At 31.8% G+C, this 20,775-nt stretch overlaps 1 protein-coding gene across 2 annotated transcripts; it reads right to left on the bottom strand.

The window, feature by feature from the left end:
- On the bottom strand, positions 1–1,718 carry LOC139086334 (chymotrypsin-like elastase family member 1). 2 transcript variants are annotated; one of them, XR_011543999.1, is made up of 5 exons: positions 1,454–1,718; positions 911–957; positions 594–857; positions 367–543; positions 1–310 (listed from the first exon to the last, which is right to left on the bottom strand). XR_011543999.1 is itself a non-coding variant. In XM_070634752.1 (3 exons), exons 1-3 carry the CDS (start codon positions 1,710–1,712, stop codon positions 51–53), a joined length of 696 nt encoding a protein of 231 aa, XP_070490853.1. In that variant the 5' UTR covers positions 1,713–1,718; the 3' UTR covers positions 1–50. The 2 variants fall into 2 exon arrangements, 1 of the variants encoding a protein (XP_070490853.1); XM_070634752.1 differs by lacking the exons at positions 594–857; positions 911–957.
- Positions 1,719–20,775: the final 19,057 nt, after the last annotated feature.

Genomic DNA, 20,775 nt, shown 5'->3' with positions numbered 1-20,775 from the left:
TTGAAAAGTGGATAATAACGTCTCATTTTCTAATATTTTATTCAAAATGTTTAAGGTCTACCAAAAATATTCTTCAAAACTTCCCAAATTCTTTCCAAAATTCTCCTCAAAATTCCCCAAATGTCATTTTCTGGTGGTGGTGCGAATGTGGATGTATATACTCCATTAATATTGTAGTAAATCCAATCCAAGTATGACGTAACTCTAGTGAATCCAACAGGATATCCAAGTTGACAACCAGTTGCTGCACCAAATGAAGTAACTCCCTCAAGTCTTTTGAAGCCGTCAATGTTAAATATGTATGATCCACCTGTAATTTCATAAAATTGTGATTTTTTGATAATTTTTGATAAATTTATAACTTACCTGAGTCACCACCACATGTACTAGCATTATAGGTAGTTTCTGCACACAAAGTTGTTTCAACCACAATTCCCGATACAAAATATTGATTACATACTTCATTAGTAATCGCTTTAAGGGAGTTGAATTTTAAAACTCTTGAAACACTTGGTGAACTGTCTGATCCCGACCAAATCCGATCTGGAAGAAAAAATTTAGTTCAACATACTTAGAAGACATAAAATTCTTACAATTGTGCCAGTCTGATCAGTAAGATCGTTATATTCAATCGGAAGTGATATTGGAGCAACATTTGGATCAGAGAATAAATCATCTGGAGCATCAACAAGTTTCATCATTGCTATATCATTTTTCAAGGTTAGTTCCTCATATTCAGAATGAATAACAACATCACTTGGATATACTCTTCCGTTCCATGAGATAGGACCATCAATACTAGCGACCCCAAGGAAAATTTCAAAGTATTCAGCTTCACCGAAAACGCAGTGTGCTGCCTGAAATATAGACGATTCAAACTTGATTCTAATGTTAAAAATTATTCGTTTACCGTCAAAATCCATTTTCCTTCAATTATTGAGCCACCACATAGATACACTAAAAATTCAGCGAAGAAAAATATCAAGTTAGTACTTGAATTATCAGACAATTTATTGCTCAATAAGTCACTTAACAGATAAGGGTTTATACGGATATTATACAATACTGGAAAAGCCCTGAATAGCTAAACTTGGTTAGTGGATCTAAATTCTAACACAAGGCTTACATGACTCTGGCTTGATGTCAGATTTAAACCGAATCCCCAGACCAGTGGTTGGAATTTGGATCGATTACCCGATTTGTGCTATTCGAGAGCAATAAAAAGGTCAGCCTATGTTTCTAAAAGCTACTTTATGGACGTATCTAGAGGATTGATACCAATATTCCCTTTTATTCAATTTGTTGAGACTTCAAAATTTCACAAAAATCACTATTTTTCCTCCCACGCTAGAATCACCCTTTTCCTGTGAGGTCCCTTTTCCAACTTTTTCACGTCACGTGGATTTCAAAAAACTCACTTCCAATCACTTAACTTAGCACCATCAAAACATACCATTCATATTTGGGTACATAATATAGATCATCGCATGATGTGCGAATTGCCCACGATCTGCAGGTTGTCCACCAATAATGAAGGGAGTAATTTCACCATTGTTGTTTAAACTTTTTGGAAAACTTTTCCTCAACTGATGATCTTGATATCTTGGATGTGCACTAATTGGTTTTGCATTTTTATATGCTTCCGGAATTTGATTTTCACAACTTGCAACTGCAATCAGTGCAAGAGCTACAAAAAATTTGAGGTTAAGCATTTTGTAATGCTGAAATTAAACTGGAAATAATTCCTTAATATCAATTTAATTTATACTTCAGACTGGCTTGATAAGTCTTCAATTGTTTTGATGATAAAACAATTATTGACTTGATAAAGGCAGACTGGATGAATCAAACTCTTATGAATCAGCTAGTTGAAGATGTAGCTTGAAATATTTTTGTGGTTTCTTATCAGTAAAACTGTCATAGATACATACGTTGTACAATGGATTAATTACTCAATTCATTAATCACTTTTCGGTAATTGTGGTTTGATTCTGATACAGATTACGTGATTTTTGAAGTGTGTTTGGTATCAAATTGCAAATTTACTTTACAGATGATTTGATGCTCAGTGCTGCATGTGGACTTATTTAAAAATGAATAAAAAACATGTTCTAAAATCTTTAATGAGCCATAAATCTGACATAAACTCAATTCTTCAAGAGATTACATCCCTACAATCAAAAGTCATCAAAACATCCACAAGCATACAAACTTTACGACCCAACACATATCGGAAGCACTTTAATGTCTTTTGGACTTTTTTTTTATTGCTCCAAAAATATCTACTGGGCAGATTTTTTATGTCATATTGATATATATTTAATCAGTTGTGTACACAGTGCTGCCGATATGTAACCTCGTGTCTTTGACAGAATTATTTACTTTTTTTTGGCTATATTCTTTGATTTTTTGATGCCACAAATGTACACAATCAATAATCATAAACTCATAAATGTGTAATGACAACATATAGCACTCAATCATAAAGTTCATAAAAATTTATTTATTTATAGCAAATTTTTATAGTCGAAGGTGTGAGAAAAAAAAAATTGTAACCAGCAGCAAAAATTGTTTTAATTAATATTTGCAGATTCCTGAGGGTGGCTTTTGAGTGATGTTTGATTTATTTTTGTGAATTGCATTGAGTCTGATGAATTATTTGATTGCGGATCAATATTTGGAATACTTTTTTGGCATTATTAGAGCATAAAAATGTGATTACAGTCGGGATTTGAATAGTAAATATTCTGGCAACTGCAGAATGTAGTTCAGCAACTTGCAACATCATATAAATTCCATTATTAATTGATACCAGGAAAAAGTTGATAGAATCCATTAAACAAGTCCGATGACATCATGCATTCCAATGAAGAAATTCCTCAAAAAAATACATAATTGAACATTCATTACACCAAACTTCCAATATTCGATAGAACAACTTTAAAATAAAAAATTTCTCATTAAAAAGTCGAAACTCATTCCAGAGTCAAGAATGAAAAGAACTTAAAAAAAAAATCAATGTTCACATAAAGCAACTGCATATGACATGCTATTACCATTTTTTGGGATTATCCACAGAAGCTACAAATAACTCTTGACATTAATTGGATTTATGTCGAACATGAAAATATTTTTTTTGTGTGTCTGAATGAGAATGAGAATCTCACACAAAAATTTCTCATTCTGAGGCCAAAAAGAGATGAGATATTAAAATAAAAAAAAAAAAAAAGTTTTTCCATAGTCAACTCGGTTTCCAACTCAACAGGCTAGTGTGTAATTTGTTTTAAATTCTCATTTACAATTTAAATTTTTTTCCCATTCTCATCTCGGGTGACTCTCACTTGAGCTTCTCATTTTTCAGTATTATTTAAATAAACTCGAAGCATTTTATTTATTTTTTTTCGGATGAAATTTTATGTAATTATGGTTGTGTTCGCCTTCCGTTTCACCACCTTTTTATGTGTGTATTTATATATGAACACACAATATTTTTAATTAAAATTCAATCGAAATATTTTTATGTTATTGCCGGTCGTTTCTGCTGCTGCTCTTGGTGCTTGATCTCCCACTGTGCGACACTTAAAAAAAACTTTATTTTATTTCATTTAATTCCCCGGGAAACAAATTTTTCTTCCATTCGATTATGTTTATGCTCTTTTTTTTCATAACAAATGTTATTATATAATATAAAATTTTATGTGAAGTAATCCTTTAACATTCGAATGAGTTAAAAAAAGGAATAATAAAAGAGAGGCAGACTAAACAATAGAATTGAGCACAATGTGAAGCCGCTTCAATATTTTCCACTGTACTTTGTTGTTTGTTACTTTTTTTTTGATCTTTTATCTTCTCATTCTCCATGTCAAAGAATACAAAAAAAGAAAGAGAATGAATAGGAATATAGAGGAGTGCTTTGTAATACCGTTAAATTTATCCTTTTTATTCACAATGAATCACAAAGTACTTTTACTTATAGGTTGGGTTAGGGTCGTATTTAGGAGGTATAGAATGGATTTATAATAGGTCAAGTGCATTTTTTCAAACTTAGTTCATTATTTGCAGTTTAAATGTGCATAAGTCTCTTTCATACCATCAGACTTTGCTGTTGTTTTATGACTATTGGGCTTGGTTATGCTCAAGATGAGATTATGCTCAAGCTGAAGATTCAAAATATTTGGAGTCGTTCGATTGGCATCCTTTCGTTGATCGTTAAGATCAAATGCGATCCAAGACCTCTTTCCGGTGCTGCTTGAAAGTGACCCTATCGCTAATTTTGCGCTTGTTAATTCTCAAAACCAGATGTATCGTCAAATTCAGCTCTAAACCTTTTTCTATTAAATTTGAACTAGTATCTTCGTCTTATTCTAGAGCAGAAGTGGGCAACGTGTGTGTCGCGAGGCAGAAAAAAAGATGTACACTCCTGTTCTAGAGTATACTCAAGTCATATTCAACACAATTGCTGGTATATACTTAATAGGCCACCCCCTAACTCCATCTCTACCACAGATAAAGAAGAAGCCTTTCCCCCCTTTCTCGATTAATGCAAGTCGAATATAAAATAAAAACTTTCATGGTCATTAAGCAATAAAAAAAATTGTACAACAAAACATTCAAGCAATTTAAAGTCAAGATAAAATATTATACAGAAGGTAAAACTGACTGACTGACTAACTTACTTTATATCACACTGTGAAACAGGTGCTGTAGAAATATTTTTTATATCCAATTGTGTGCCTTACAATTCTTATGTTTGTGTGTCGGTTTTTAATTAGACAAAGAATAATAAATTTTTAACCATCATTATCGGCCTCATCATCATCATCCTGAGAAAAGAAGGAATTGCATGCAGAGAAGACGAAATTTTTTACGCAGTTTGTGATTTTTTTTGTGTTCATACATACCGAAATATTTCATTTCTAATTTAAAATTTACCCTTTTTTCCTTCTTGCTACGCATAGCATATGAAACCAAAAAATCATCTTATCTCAAATGTTTTCTCATAAATCTCAAACATATCGATCATGAAGCGAGCATAATATGAAAATATGTATGAAACATATTTGAAGAAATGAGATTGACAGACAGGCCAATATTTCTTTTTATAGTCTAAAGTAAGCACATAGTGTATAAATTTGATAAGAAAAATGAGACACACTTCAGAAACTGTCAATTCAAATTTGCGTTTAATTTTTTTTTGCTTTCCTTTCTTTTCCTTCCTCCTATGTTGGGATATGCTTAACCGCTCCAAACTGATGTTGCTGTAAAGCATCCCAAGAGAACATTTTCATGAATATTTGCCTCTTTGGATACAGCCGTAACTCATATTCCCAAAGTATACAACAGAAGCCCGGGTGATGCATGAGTATTTCAGTCACAGATTACTTATTGTGGATTTATCGAGTGCTGTAGAATGTCTAAAATGAGGCAGACTGAGAAATTTCCAGAATTAGGTGTGTAGGAAAAGACTGAAGGTCCTCAATATTTCAGTCTGGCATCTGGAATTTATGGCATTGGGTCTTTTTTGCTATTCCAAGTCTGTTAACATTTTGTTGACTTCTTTGTACAAAATCCTGTCATTCCTATCATGATTTAAGGTTGCTACTCATCAGTCAGGGTTGTTTGAATAAGCATTTAAACTATCCTTTAAAATACATATTCCGGTACATAGATCGGTCGTCTGCGGTGCACTTAGTGGTATCGAAGGATGTGTCGGGAAGGTATGCGCTTGACATTTGGTCTGCTTCGGTATCAGACGTTGACTTTCCTAATAAAATTTGTGTCTTTTGATTAAATATTCTCCAAAAATCATTTCTGCTTCTATGTAACTGACTCCTGTGTCTCTCGGGCACATAATATTGCACAAAAAGACGCTTCGAGGGCTCAATTTCATTTCAAAGCAACTCACAATTGATAGAAACAGACATAAATAGAGATGCGGAGAAGGAAAAAATTCAGACATTTATTTTTTCATTAAAATGATAATAATAAGACAGTCCGTCCCATGAGATTGAGCAGCACAAAAAAAGAGAGAAATAAATTTTATATCGCGTGGTGGATGGATGGAATAGATACAGCAGTTCTTCATTTATTCATTCACTCATTCATAATTGTAAGAAATTTATTCATGATATTTTTTCATCTAAGAACATTATGACCCTTCCTCATTCATTGTCTCTGTGTAATGCTTTTATTATATTTATTTATGTTGCTTCTTCTGACTTTTTTCTCTCCTTTATATGAGGTGCTAAAACTGCCTTCCCTCATCATAGTCACAGTGGAAGAGAATTTAGATCAAAAATTTATTGTTTGATGCGATCAAATAATCATGAATAAATAATGAGTTAGAAAATTTATTTTTATGTGTGTATTTTTTGGGGATTATCAAGTTTATGTTTTTGTTTTGTATTCCGTGTATGAAATATTATGAGGTAATTTAATCAAAATTTTATATTCTAAAAACCAATTTTATTCTGGATTAGAATCATAAAAATTAAATTTTGATTGTGTAACTCTTGAGCTGTTGAATGAATTTTGTTGTAGATTTTTGAGAGATACTTGAGATATGAAAGTTTTGTGAGGGGGTTGTTTGAATGCAGAGATGGTAATCGGCAGTCTTTATGTCTTCTTCAATCGGCAGTCAACGACAACCTGCCGTTAAATTATGTCTTTCTTAACGGTGACCATTGATACCTGCCACAGAAGGCGACCGGTTGCAGTTGACTGCTGATAGTAGATGATATTCAGCCGGCTTTCATAGATTGTCGTCCGTCAATTGCCAACTCTGTTTGGATTTTGGACAACATTACTTCTAAATTTCATTGTAATTTAATATCGTAAAGGCTAACAATAAAATGAATACAAGCATAAATCATGTAAGAATCTCAATAAGAATCCAATAAGATATTTCATAAAATACTTGAAAATACTCAAAATTAATTCTTACAGTTTGAGTATCTTTCAATAGATTGTTAATAATTTGCAATTGATTTAAACTATTAAAATACATAGCTCAGAGAAATATGTCTAAATTTTGTAATTTTCAACAATTTTGCATACTTGAAAATCATTAAGGGCTATTCAATAAACAATATTTAATTCTATTGGGTTTGCTCCAGATTGATATTGATGAAAGGGCATTGAACATTTTTAAGATGAATTGATTCTTATTGGAATTTAGCAAAAAATACTTTAAAGGTGAATTTTAAGGTAGATTTCAAATGTTTCTCGGTTGGCTTCTTCTGTATTGGAAAGTCAATTTGATTTTTTGTATGGAAAAATCAACTTCGATTCTGTATTGAGTTGCACAATGCTGAGAATTTGATTTCTTGCCTTAAAATCAGTTATTTCATTGCTTTCAGGGCACTTTTGCCTTGTCTGTTTAAGGTCGTAAATACGGCAATGTACAGATATATGAAACTTATCTGGTTGATGCCCTTACCCCTACTTGATAGCACACTCAACTTCCTCTCAAGTTGTTCAAGCATATGCATATGCATCGCTTTCTACAGTCAAATAATCGATTATTCAATAATTCATCGAAAACATAATCACATCTTATGCACATTTATTTCAATTATTTAAGCATAATAATTATATCGAATAAACTTTAGACAAAATTCCTCTATTCAATCAAAAACAACATATTTCGGCATTAATCCCAAAATTGCAGGCAAAAGTTCTCCAATTGTCTCTCATAATAGAATAATGTTTTGCTAATTTTCTCATTAAGGACACATTTCATACATGAAAGTGAATATTTTGTGTGTGAAATTGGAAATGGATAGAAAATGTGAAAGCAATTAGAACATCAGGCAATTATTTCATGCTTAATTGTTTTTATTCTGCTTAATTGTACTGAATAAAGTATAATGTGCATTGAATTTCAAAATTGCACTATATGTGGTTATCTCTTTCCTTTTTTTCATGTGTGTGTGTGTCTGATCCTTTTTCATATTCGCACATACAACCCCACCATATCAACCTCCTCGATCTCTTGGAAAATGATGCAATTAAAAGAAATTAATGTCATGCACTCAAACAAATTACTGAGAAATAAGAGAATCGACCAACAGTTTTTTTTATATGTTTCGAATGTTATTGCCTGCTTTAAACAGCAACATAGAGCAAAATACTCGCAATTATAAAATCATTTTCAGTGTGAAACGGGGTAGAGAGTGTAAAAAAGGAGGCAAAGAGTCATTTCTATCTACGATTGTAATTAAAAACGTGATGCTCTTGTAAATGACACTATTGTGGGTAAGCGTTAATTAAGTCGATTTAGTGCATTCATAATTGGATGAAATTAATATTTGTAAAGTTTTTATGGCTGAGAGTTATTTTTTATATTTATTTTGTTGCAATCATTTTAATTGAGTTGCTATTTTAGTTGCTTTATTGTGTCGATTATGGGATTTTTTATGGATTTATTTTTTAAATTTAGAGGACGATCGGGGGTGTTTGTTGCTTTATAGGTTGGTGAATTGTTCTGGAGTTTTTAGTTACAATGAGGGATGCAAAAGCTTGAATTCAACAAGTAGGAATGGCAGTAAAAAGTCGCTAGATCCGAATGGACAAAAATACGTTAGAACTAGTCATGAATTGGATGTGAGATTAGCAATATAACTGTAAACTATGTGTTTACACACAAATTACTTATAGTTGCATTTTAGACACAACTATTTGGTCCATTGGACGACGAAGCATGAAATTTGTCAGCAGACGTGTCGTATCTTCACTACTGCAGAGATGTAACTCCTAGTGACGATCATTTAATCAATCTAGTAAGGCATCAACATAAAATATCAAAATCCCAATGTCCAATCCTTACCCAAAACTCATCCTCATCACCAAAAATTCCAAATTACAATTTAATTGATTTAAAGTAGCTTCAGCAGTCATTTCCATAAATTTAAACAAATTCCCATCAATTTCACATTCATCCTTCTGCTGATTGACTGCAAATTTCCACCAGAAATATTAATAAAAAGTTTTATGGGTCATTATTCATTTTATGCTTCAGCAACGACAAGACAGAATTTCCATCCACAAAAAAAAATATATTAATGCATTATTCAACATTGTCCTGTCATCACCATCAAGATTGTAACTGCTTATTTCCTTATCATTTTATTACAAGGATTTATTAAACATTATCACATTGAATGGATTTTGAAAATAACACAATTTTAGTGCGATAATCCGGCAATCCATCTTTTATATTTCGATAATAATAGCAAGTCAATACAAAATGTTTGACATCAATCACACAGCAGCATGAGCTAAGAAAAATGTTTTATTCTAACCTAATATATTTCGATATGTGTAGAGAATTTTGAATGAAAATTGATTGCATTTTGTTATTGTCATTAACACTTTTATATCCTTTTTTTGTTCGTCTCATATGTCCAGTACAATTTTTATCAACCCTTTTTCCTCTATCTTGAAATTAAATGATTTTTCTTTTTCATTGTGTCCATGTACGTAATTCAAAAATCGAAATCAATCATATCAAAACATGTTATTATGTTACACACATACCGAAAATTGTATATTTGAGATGAACAGCATGACATAGTATAAGCATGAATGTCTTTAAACCCTCATGCAATTTTAGATGAAATCGGAACCCTTTTTTGCCATGCACACTCGATTACTGTGCATCAATATGATTTACTGCGTCATTGAGGGGAGCAACAATCTTCTGTGACTGTACAGGTTCTACTGCCTTCATAATTTTGTTGTTTATTAGCTAATTTTTTATGAATTTATGGGATGGTGCTAATAAAGACATTTTGTCCGGTAAGTCTTCTTGACATTCTATGAGTTCTTAAATAGTCACAAGGAAGTCTTACAAGGAGGTCTCATAAGATGGCATTTGAATGCAAATAACCACCATTTGGTCAAAATGACTAGAATTTTGACTAAAGCCTTCAATTATACACGGCATCAAACAGTCAAAAAATGATGCATAATTTACAGTTCCTGTCAAATCGATCCGTACACTGACTTAACGTCCATAGATCAAAGCAATAAAACTCAATTCGGGTTCAACAATAATCCTCAAAATGCGCCTTAGCCTCACATCAACATGTTCATTTCCAACTTGCATGACTTTAATACAACAAAATTTATTTCATACAAAGGAAATCGATTAAAACTCAATAAAAATGAAATTAAATTTATTTTTTCATCTCTTATATATTTTCTTTATTTATTATTATGAGTAAAGACAAATTGCTGGGTGGAGATGAAATGCTTACGATAATGATGATTTTGAATCATGTTTCGATTTATTAAAAGGGTTCAATCATACTCGACATTTGTGGAATAATAATTTTTCATGATTGATATAGAAATCATTACATTATGCTAGATATTTTCACATATAGAACACAAAGAGCTGCCTATGCCTTTGTCGGTTTTTGTGATAAAATAATATGTTTGGGAAATTATTCTATTGTATGAAATTAATTTAACAGAAAATTATGGATTTTTATGGATAGAATGAGGATTATTGAGTAGGAGGAATTAGAATAAAACTATAGAAACTAGTAGGATTTTTGTGAGTATAATGACAAGTTAGTCATCTGTTTGAATTTGATAAGATGATTGTCGGTGCTAATGGAAAGCTTCTGAGGATCAGTCTTTGATTGCACGCCAGTGCGTGTGTTCAATTCCAATTTAAGCTGGTATTGTATTCTAAAATAAAGAATGCATTTGGTACTGCAAGGATCAGTGAGTGATTAAGAACAGATTACGAGTGGACAGGACTTTGATTTGACTAGATGTGTCTTGTACTAAGGACGACGGATGCCATCATGATTCTATCTAAAAGCGTCAATAAATCGAATCGATATGTGATCTGTTATCATTCTTAGACTACATCACGGACTAAAGCAAGTCCTAACTTTCAATATCAATTCTAAAGTTACTATAGTAAGTCAAAAACCATTAACAGTGGACTTAATGCCACAATAATCATCAACAAAAATGCGCTAAAAATTCCCACCAACCACAAAACCCCATCCTACTCCATCCATATATTTGTTAAATTCACTCATCCATATTCAACTTCCTACATACTCAATTTGATTTCCTTTACTTACGAAAGGAAATTGCTATGCAATTCAAAATACGTCGAATGAGAATGAGACGAATACAAAACAAGTCAAGTCGAGTAATATAAGTAAAGAGAAGTGTTTGAGACACTTGAATATGAAATTAAATTGTTCCTCCTCACTCCTTTTATTCTTATTTATTTTTTATACATATATTTCCCATTCTATCCTCTTCAATTTTAGTGTCAAACATCAATCGGAATGCTTGCTGTGTTTTTTATATCGTAGTTTACACATCACTACATATTTCAATTTTAACCATTTTCAAATCTTACATTACATTCAATTATGGCATCATCAATGGGGGTGTGTGTGCGGAAAATCAATTAAATTTCAATCATTTATTCAACAAAAAAAAAAACCAATTCAAAGAGAATTTTATATAACAAATTGTGCATGAATCTGAAGTATAATTGAATATTTTGTGTGCATTGCAATTTCCTGATTTTTGGCATGTTTGGTTTTATTGGATTTTTTTATATATTTCTGAATGTGAGTGTGAATTGTAGGATGTTGCATGTGAAAGAACATACTCGACATGGTGTGTGGAGCTATGCATTTTTTGGATATTTTAATCAAACTGACTAAATATTTTTGGGGATAATGTTCAAGTGTCTTTAAAATGATTGAAAAAAGAGACACAAATGTTCACAATAAAATATTAAATATTTTAATCGAATTTTAAACCACGATTTTTATTCAATGTGAATATATGAATCGAATATCCAATTAATTTCCAATTAACAATATTTAATGAATATAAAAGCATGAAAAGAATAGTTGAAAGCATGCGGATGCAGTGATGTAGCTAGGACGAATGGGATAAATTTTAATATACAGCCTGAAATTGCATGAGCTTTCTTGATTCCGTCAATATCAACATTTGTCATCCTGGTTTACGTTTAACTGTTCTCTGGTGAGTGACTTAGTCTTGAGGACAGTGAAACTGGTCAAAACAGCTCAAAACTACATCTAAACATGCCAATTTTAGTGAAGAACCGGATAATTCTACTAAATCATCACTGCAGCCCCCAACCAACTCCCTTCCCCGAAGAATAAAAATGTAATTAATGACAACCTTTATTTCAGATTGATTACATCAAATTGATACAAAAGCATGTTGTATATTTGAATTGAATTGATTGATTCTGTCATTTTTTTAATTAATTAGTACATTCATTTTATCAGCAAACGATTTTAACTATCACATGAATATCATCAATTGCATATTGTAATTTATTTGAGTAATTTTTTTGTATCAAATGGGATAAAAATTGTTCTCATACAATGACGAAATGCATTCAGATGAAATAAATGACAAAGCATCAATCGTAGACGTATGAAGAGGATAAAAATCATTTTATATCAAAATTGCTGTTCCAATTAATGCTTATTGATGAAAGTTTTTCAATAATTATAGCCTTTTAGTCTCGAAAATTGGATTTTTAATTGAAATGAGGTATATAATGCAGCAACAAGGAGGTTGCTTTTCACATAAATGAGTAAACTCTTTATCCAGCATCATGTGAAATCTACTCCAGTAGTTTCAATGATGCACCATAATTATGGAGCAAAATGGAAGAAAAATCAATTTATTTATGAAAATGAAATTCAATGAGGAAGAAGTGGAAGGTAGTGGTGAATGGATGCTTGAAAAATCAAGGTTGAGTTTAATTATATTTTCTGTTAATTATAATTATGTTGTTGCAAATACAGAGCGTGCTGGTAATGTGAGGGTTATGACTCCTTAACAGGCAAAGAGACCGCTTTTAAAGACTCATATTCTGCAGCCTGAAAGCTTGTTCTTTGCTTGTTAGGAGACTATATCTAGATTTTCATCAGTGTAATGATTAGGATTGAAGCTAGGTTAAGTTTGGTGTCTTTGTTGATGCATCCATTGTCTGTAAGGGTTCAATAGAATATGAATAGTCAAACTTGAACTCGCAATTCAAAATGAGATTCAAAATTTAACTTAAAGACTGTTATCTTATGGCATACCTCAATAAACCTACTTTTTGACCCTCCTGTGTCTCTGGAACTAAGTGAACGGTCCCTGTGACACTGGAATCTATCAAGAAGAAGAAAATGAGTTTGTCCGACTGTAGGAGAGTTGTTCGTATCATATTGAAAATTCTCAAGTGGTAAGTAGCGATTGAACCAGCTTCAAATACCTTCTGAGGGAAGTTATGAATCACAACTGACCTATAAGTCTAGCAAAGTAAGCAAATAAGAGTTTTTGCTTTCACATTATATGATTTTTAATAGATCATCCTGCTGGAGCAGTTGAGAACAACAAGAAGTAAAGTTAGCACTAGAAAAGCACTCAATAGTACAGTTAACATTAAAATAATCTCAATTTCTCTAAGTAAACGCAGTAAAAACATCATAAAACTCACAAATTTATTCAAAATTTTAGCGACGTCCATTAAATTTCACACGACTCCCATCCTCAGAAGAAAGGATCAAAGACCAAGAATTGAATTTTTTTTCAACTATAAATTTCATGTCCGCTTTTCAATCATGCTTCCTTCACTCATTTAATTAAAATAAAAGAATGATAAAAAACGAAAACAATTTTTATTGCTTACTCGAAGTGCTTTTGCAATATCAGCGTGAGCAGACAGTGAACGAGAACATTTTGTTATTGTGAGTTAAAAAAGAAATAAAAAAGGAGAAAGAGGATCCAAGATCCAATCTAGTGGAAATAAAAGTTTTTGAGGGGCGAGAGCAAAAAAGAAAAAAAAAAATGGGCGCACATCAAAAAGCATAAAAATCGAAGAACATAAAAAGCATTGAACCATTAAAAAAGATTTTCAAATAAACAGTTGCGAGTGGAGATGCATGGTTGAATGGCTGGGGTTTCTTTCTTCAAGAAGATTCCCCTCTAATAAAATGAAAATGTGTAATCAATCAATTTAAATGGAAATATTGCTACATTTATGAAAATGCCAATATTCAGATGAATCTTATGATTATGTATGTAGATTGTTGGAATATTGAAAAAAAATATTCATGTATATGCTATTTAATCTTATGATTTATGGTCTATTGATGATCCCCTAAAAGCCACTTAAGTTCACTTTAAGGCGTTTGATAGATATTAAGAAAAATTTGCTTATGCAGCAATGTTTTTGAACTTTAATTCTATTTTGAATGCTTTAAAGTTTAAATCAACTTGATATTTGAATTGATATTGACATTTTCTCTGTGGGGTAAGTGGGCGGTGAAAATGAATCCTTGGATGAGTTATTGTTTTTCTTTCTTTCCGATGATATTGTTTGCAAACGACAAGCGAGACGTTTCTTATTTTTACTTTCAATATAACTAATGATGTTTATTAAAATGTTAGGATATTTTAAATTGATTTACTTTTTGAGGTCATTCACTTATTAAATTTTATTTTGAGGGGGAAGTCGAGGTCGGGGATTTTATAACAACTTTAACAAAAGAATCATTTGGGATTGGTGAATTCTAGACTGAAGCCAGCGATAGAACCAGGTTTTGACGTCAATTGAGAGACGTCATGGATCACAGATGATCTGTACAATCAGCTCAGTAAGTAAATAAGTTCAAAAAACGCAAAATCTTTGTATGGCCATCTTAAAACAAGAAGGGAAGGGGATATGTCTGTAAATTCGTTTTTTTTTCGTAACCTAATAAGCGAGCAGCTATCAACGTGTCACATGGACTGCTTTGTCTCCTAAATGCTAGAGATTAGAGGTCAATATAATCCTAATTTGGTCCAATTTAATACAATTGATTCAATTTAAATGAAACTTCTCAATATGTTAGACACATTCTGACCAATGCAGCATGTCCACCTCTCTACCTCCCTACCCTCTTCACATCAAAAAATCCAAACTTCATTAGCTATCAACTTCCTGTCAACAAGACTATTTTAATCAGATAAAATGACAAAATCTTCACCAACGTCTGCAAATGATGAAGCACTTGTCAGCAAAGTAATTTAAAACCATACCTTTCCAATATTTTCCAATTGATCAAGTATAGATGACTTCTCAAATATGATGACTTCTAAATAACATGACATGACCTTTCTATTTTCAATGACTTGAAGCGATATAAATCGAAAAAGGTATAAAAAAGTAAATTCAGAGTTGACAGTCCGTGTGGGTGCATGCCATGATAAAATAAATGTACCAAATATTTCCATTAAATTTCTTTTTAATATAAATAAATACTTTAACCATACGGTATGGTTTGTTCCTTAAATTGACAGTGGCGACAGTGAAAAGATAAAAATCTCCCAAAAAAGAAGAAAACAAGCCACGGGACTAAAAACATTTAATTTAATTTAATTTAGTTTCTTCCTTTCCATTTTGTCATTGAAATTTCTTCTCAGTAAAGAAAAAAATGTGGAAAATTTGTGACTATATACATGTGCTTGTTTGTGCTATTTTGATAGAATCTGAAAAAAGTTATATTTTCTTTCCTCAGCTTTTATTTTCCTTTCTTTTTTTTGGGGAAGAAATTTCTTTTTTCCTATTTTTCAAATGTTTTGTTAAATCACTTGGGAGACAACATTTCAGAGCAACAGAGCGAAAATCTTGCTTTCTGTCGAGGACAATTTTTATTTATCAAATGAAAGAAACATGAAATAAAATAAAAAAACTTTTTTCTGGTGCTTTATTTGCCATAGCTTGTGCTTGTTTGTTATGTTTTCTTTGACGTTGCAGAAATCCGTTTTTTAATTATTTCAATCACTTTCAGATTTTTTTCTCCTACTGACTTTTTACCGAGGCTATAGACTCTAATGATCGATCATTTGGCGTTGTGTCTGCTACATAGTTCATACCTGAACTTAATCATGCAGCCGTGCAGGATACTGAAGTGAATTTGCCGTCAAAATTAGCTAATAGCTTTCACTACAGTCATTCTAACTTCATTTTGACATTTTGCTGCATATACGGTGATGTAGCGGTGCTTAAGCGATTGTCCAATATTGCTTATCATACTCACTGACTTCGCAGATCAATTGTGATCTTTGATGTCCATTTGAAACCTTTTCCTAACATATTTTGATTATTAATTTCAGATCCTGTTACATTCTGCCTTAATATTCTTTCACTCCTGCCAAATGCACTTCTGTCAGCCTAACTTCAATCACTTCTCTACTTTCATTTTCTTCCTTTTCCATTTCATCATTTAAAATGAGACAACCTAGGGAATGTTGTATAAAAAACAAGCATCAAGTAGTAAGTAGTGATCTGTCAGTCGCCATTAAAATGCCAATGGCTGTTTTACTACTTTTAATGGACACTCATCTATGGCTGAATCTCTCATATCGAAAATGAAGAGACCATTATGACGAAAATGTTTCTAAGTTTATATCCTTAAGCATAACATGTGCTTGGTTCTCTTCATCAATTGAATTGAATTGAATCCAATAAAAAATTTACACTCAATGGAATTTTCGATTGGATATAAAGTGCTCTTTGTTCTTCATTTCAATTTACTTCTGGATTTATTGAAATAAATTTTAAGTGTTGAATTTTATTAAAATGGAGTTTTTATTGCTTTTTAAAGCTTTATCTTATCAAATGGATTACTTTTAGAATTTTGGAACTTAATGTTGATAGATGAGTTGTTGTTTGTTGATGCAGGATTATGAAAATGCATTTTAAGTGGTCGTAAATGGAGATTATTGTTGTTAGAAGGATATTTGACTGTTTAAGTGATTTATTATACCTAATTTAATGACAAATGTTAGTATATAAACTTTTGATGCTAAGCCACTATTTAAATGTGACATCCAATTTGAAAAAACATTTGAGTCAAACTGGATAGGTCATAAACTTTAAGACTCAATTTTGAAGTTTACCTAAAATTTTTGAAGATTTTGGATTCAAAAGTTGAAATCATTCAACTGCAGACTTAATCAAATGATCTGCTTACCTATTGAACTTCATATTATTCAACAAACTCAGCCAAACTTCTCAAACCTTCAATAAAATTGCAATACTTAAAACTTTCCAAAAAATCAAAACTTTAAATCCAAGTCATAAAAGAAACTCCAGCTTTGAGCTATTTCAAGCATTATATGAAAATCTAAAAAATCTTAAAAAATAATCTAATAAAATTCCTCATTTTAAAGATATTTCTTCTATTTCCTTTAAATTTAATTTTTCCCAAACAAAAGATTCCAATTTGATTTTCATGTGCTTTTTGGGTTTCCAAAAACTTTCTTTTTTCTCCGAAATACGAAACTAACAGAGTGGGGATGGTGCTGGAGTGATGTTTTGGTGAGAGGAGCTATACGCATAATTGACGACAGTGAACACACTTGCCTAGGTAAATGAGCGTACTATTGAGTATATTCAATCAATATAATCGAGTATGCTCCATTTTGTGAGCGTTCTCATGAGTATGATCCTTGTCTATTCAAGGTATGGACACAAACTTCAATTTAGCCATTCAGATTAGTTAGAATTGAAGGAGTCCAATTCTCAACCAGTTGCGCAGTCTTGTAGTGAATGAATTCACTCTGGCTTGACTTTGGCTAAGCTTCTTCAGCCAGTGATACAAGGTTCCATAAAGAAACCATAAGATTAAGTGAACCCCAACGTCGCTATCCTTAAGAAACTTAAATCTCGAACATCATAACTTAACGACTCCCCCAAAAAAAAGAATATCTTATATTTTTTTCCCATAGTCTAACAAATTAGAAAGAAATTCTTCAACAAAACTTTTCTATTTCTTTTGCTTTTTTCTCATTTAATTCCTTACATAGATTTCTAAACTAAAGCAGCGAAGACAAAGAAGACATAAAAATAAAAGAAAATAGAGAAACTTGTGTTAAAAAAGAAATAGAAGAAGATGAATTTGCTACAATTTGTTAGCATTCAATTTTATCATATGACGCACATTAGTTACACAGTCTCGCCATATGAAATATTGCTGATAATTAGAACGCATTCCTCACACCCAAGATAAATTCAATCTATGACAAAACCGAGTTTATGTTTACTATACAAGTCCATGACAATAACAATTCTTACGCTGATAAAAGCCCACACCCCATCAAGTATTTCCCCTTAAACGACAGTCTCAGTCTTTAGACGGAAGATATCTTCAGCGTATCTTTACTGCAATTTTTCTTTCATTTTCAACGTCTTCGTTATCTCAATGGTCATAATTTATAAATGCTTGGCATTAATATCAAATAAAACAGAAATATCCTACAATACAATATATATATTTTAAGCTGTTTAAGGGCATAGAAGTGATTCATGTGGAATGTGAATGGTTCTGATATAAAAATTGTTTACTGCATTATAATAAAAAGCTCGCCTAGACTTCATAAAAAGTGAGACTGCCAAGTCGTTTTCACGTGGTTTAATTTACAAGTGTGATAATGAGAAGGAATATTGTATCTTGGCATGGGAACTTTTTTTTTAAATTTATATAGGCTATGGGCAATGGGGAGATTGTGAGGCTGTGACAGTAAGTTGAGAATAATAGGCTTTAAAAGAAGAATCTAAAGTTTGAATTATAGGCAGATTTGCTATGAATTTGAAATGTGATTATAATTCAATTTAAATGTTTCATTGATTATTCAAGGTTCAAATCCTATTAATTAAAATATAGATTTGGTATGTTTATATATTTTCCTTTTTTCACAAAATTAGCACAAACCTAACAATGAATGCAAAATTAAATTGATTTTTTGTTGAATTTTTCAAAAATCTGTTCAGTTTTAACCAAATAACAGTAAATAACTCACTCTCTAGGCTACCATCAGTCTGCATCAGTCTGCAACATTACTACTCTTCCTAACAAACAAAGAGCGTGCCTTCATAGTACAGTAATACCATTACGGTATCCAAAACCGTTCTCTTGGTCTCTTAGGGTCTTCGATTTTTGATATTTACAGCTTTTTGACTCAAGAACAGAATAGTATATAATGTTGGGTTCGCTTATAGCAACGGCACTGCGATCGATGATCTTTCGAACCATCCGAAATTCTTTACAAAATGCCAATGTCCTTGATGAAGCCAAAAATGTCTAAATAGCGTTGTTGACTCAAAAATGCCTCCAAAAATCCCAAAACTAATTCCAGCTAATTCAATAACCATGAAAATTCATCATCAACACGATCTCTCGTCAAGTAAGTGCTGTAAGTACATTTTAATAAATTATTTTTCATTATTCTCCGACTACTTGTCATTTTCTGTGACTAAGTGTTGCTAATTATGGCAAAAAAAAAATGAAAAATCCTTTTCACCAATAACTGATCCCTTTTCAACAACACATTTTTTCACTCTCTTTCATTCCTTTATTCTTTTATTCTATTTCCTTCGATGATTAATTATCGTTTCAAGTTAATAACATTTAATTTAACATAATTACTTCAGCAATGAGTTTTTCCTCTCTATTTTTTTTTCTCTGCTTATTTTCTCGTTTCTCTTTCATCTTTGTGTATTCTTTTTATGAAGCACGAGTTGGCAAGCTGTATAAAGCTCTTTTCAAAACAGATTCATTCACGGAAGTAAATTAAGAAAAAAGTTGATAGGTAATACGTGAAGCAAATGCGCATTTTTCTTGATTAATAGGTAGAAAATGGAGTGACTTTTGATCGACATGCATTGAATGTTGTTCACATGATGACCACGTGGACAGGATGATTATGATCAAATAGCGTGTCCATATTGTATCATGTGGATATCAAGAACGAGGCTTGCTTAGAACTTTACTTTCTTTTTGGCTACCATATGGGCAGCATTTCGACATGGACAAAACAGATGTTATCTGTGTCTCAAAAGGCTGATCGGGCTGGCTGTGACCAGGCAACGTTACTATAGCTAGCTCTTGATTTTTTAAGCTATATATAATGTGATTCCAGGTTGATTTAACTCTAGCCAGAGGCCAGATTCCATTGAATTCTATCGAATCCGGCCTGGGCCTAGAATCACGCTGTTCTGGGACCATAGTCACGCTGACTTGGGACTCAATTTCAGCTATTTCTAAGCCGTATGCATTCTGAAGCACATATGCAGCCATAATACCAACATTACCAGCTCCATCAATTCCAAAATAGCTCGAAAAAAGCAAAGAAGGAAGATGAAAAAGTTTTTATTTCACCACTAAAAAGTATCAACTGTAAATGGAGAAAAGAAAGAATAACGACGAGAGTAATTGGTAAGGAAGAATGTGTAATGTATTTTTACAAAAGAAGCTTAAAAATTACTTGACCTTTGGCATCGCAACCCTTTCTGTTTCTTTCATTTTTCATATGAAACAACTCGAAATTACTTTTCGTCAATTGAAAGCGAAATTGAAGACGAAAAGGAAGCAAGTAATGAAAAATTTCACTTAAAAGAAAGGAATTAATCATTATAAGGAACGAAATTTATTGTTTTCCCTTTTTTCATGAATTTCACAATTTTCCCAAAAGGAAAAAAAAGCTGCAACAATTGAATCCCGACATGATTTATGAATTTTCAATTGTATTGTGACTTTCCATCCTAATTAGAATTTATTAAAATGTTGTTTGCAGTCAAATGTTAATTGGTATAAATTGAAATGAAATTTGTTTGTGCCAATTTTTTGGGGGATATTTACATTGGTATTTTAATAATTGAATTTCGACAAACAAAATTGGATGGTAAATATTGTCAAATAGATATGACATAAATGA

The sequence above is a fragment of the Chironomus tepperi genome, unplaced genomic scaffold, assembly GCF_022539635.2.
Source record: "Chironomus tepperi strain 1889 unplaced genomic scaffold, CSIRO-AGI_Ctep_v1 contig_85, whole genome shotgun sequence".
NCBI classification, from domain to species: Eukaryota; Metazoa; Arthropoda; class Insecta; order Diptera; family Chironomidae; genus Chironomus; species Chironomus tepperi.
The sequence above is the reverse complement of the archived record's forward strand: the minus strand, read 5'-3'. Positions and strand labels throughout refer to the sequence as shown.

What these genes read in the sequence shown, in the direction of transcription:
- LOC139086334 (XM_070634752.1), bottom strand. Translation starts at nt 1,712, where the DNA reads ATGCTTAACCTCAAATTTTTTGTAGCTCTTGCACTGATTGCAGTTGCA. An exon ending in TATGTACCCAAATATGAATG is followed by an intron (nt 544 to 1,453) that starts GTATGTTTTGAT and finishes TTTTTCTTCCAG; the next exon opens with ATCGGATTTGGTCGGGATCA. An exon ending in TACATGTGGTGGTGACTCAG is followed by an intron (nt 311 to 366) that starts GTAAGTTATAAA and finishes ATGAAATTACAG; the next exon opens with GTGGATCATACATATTTAAC.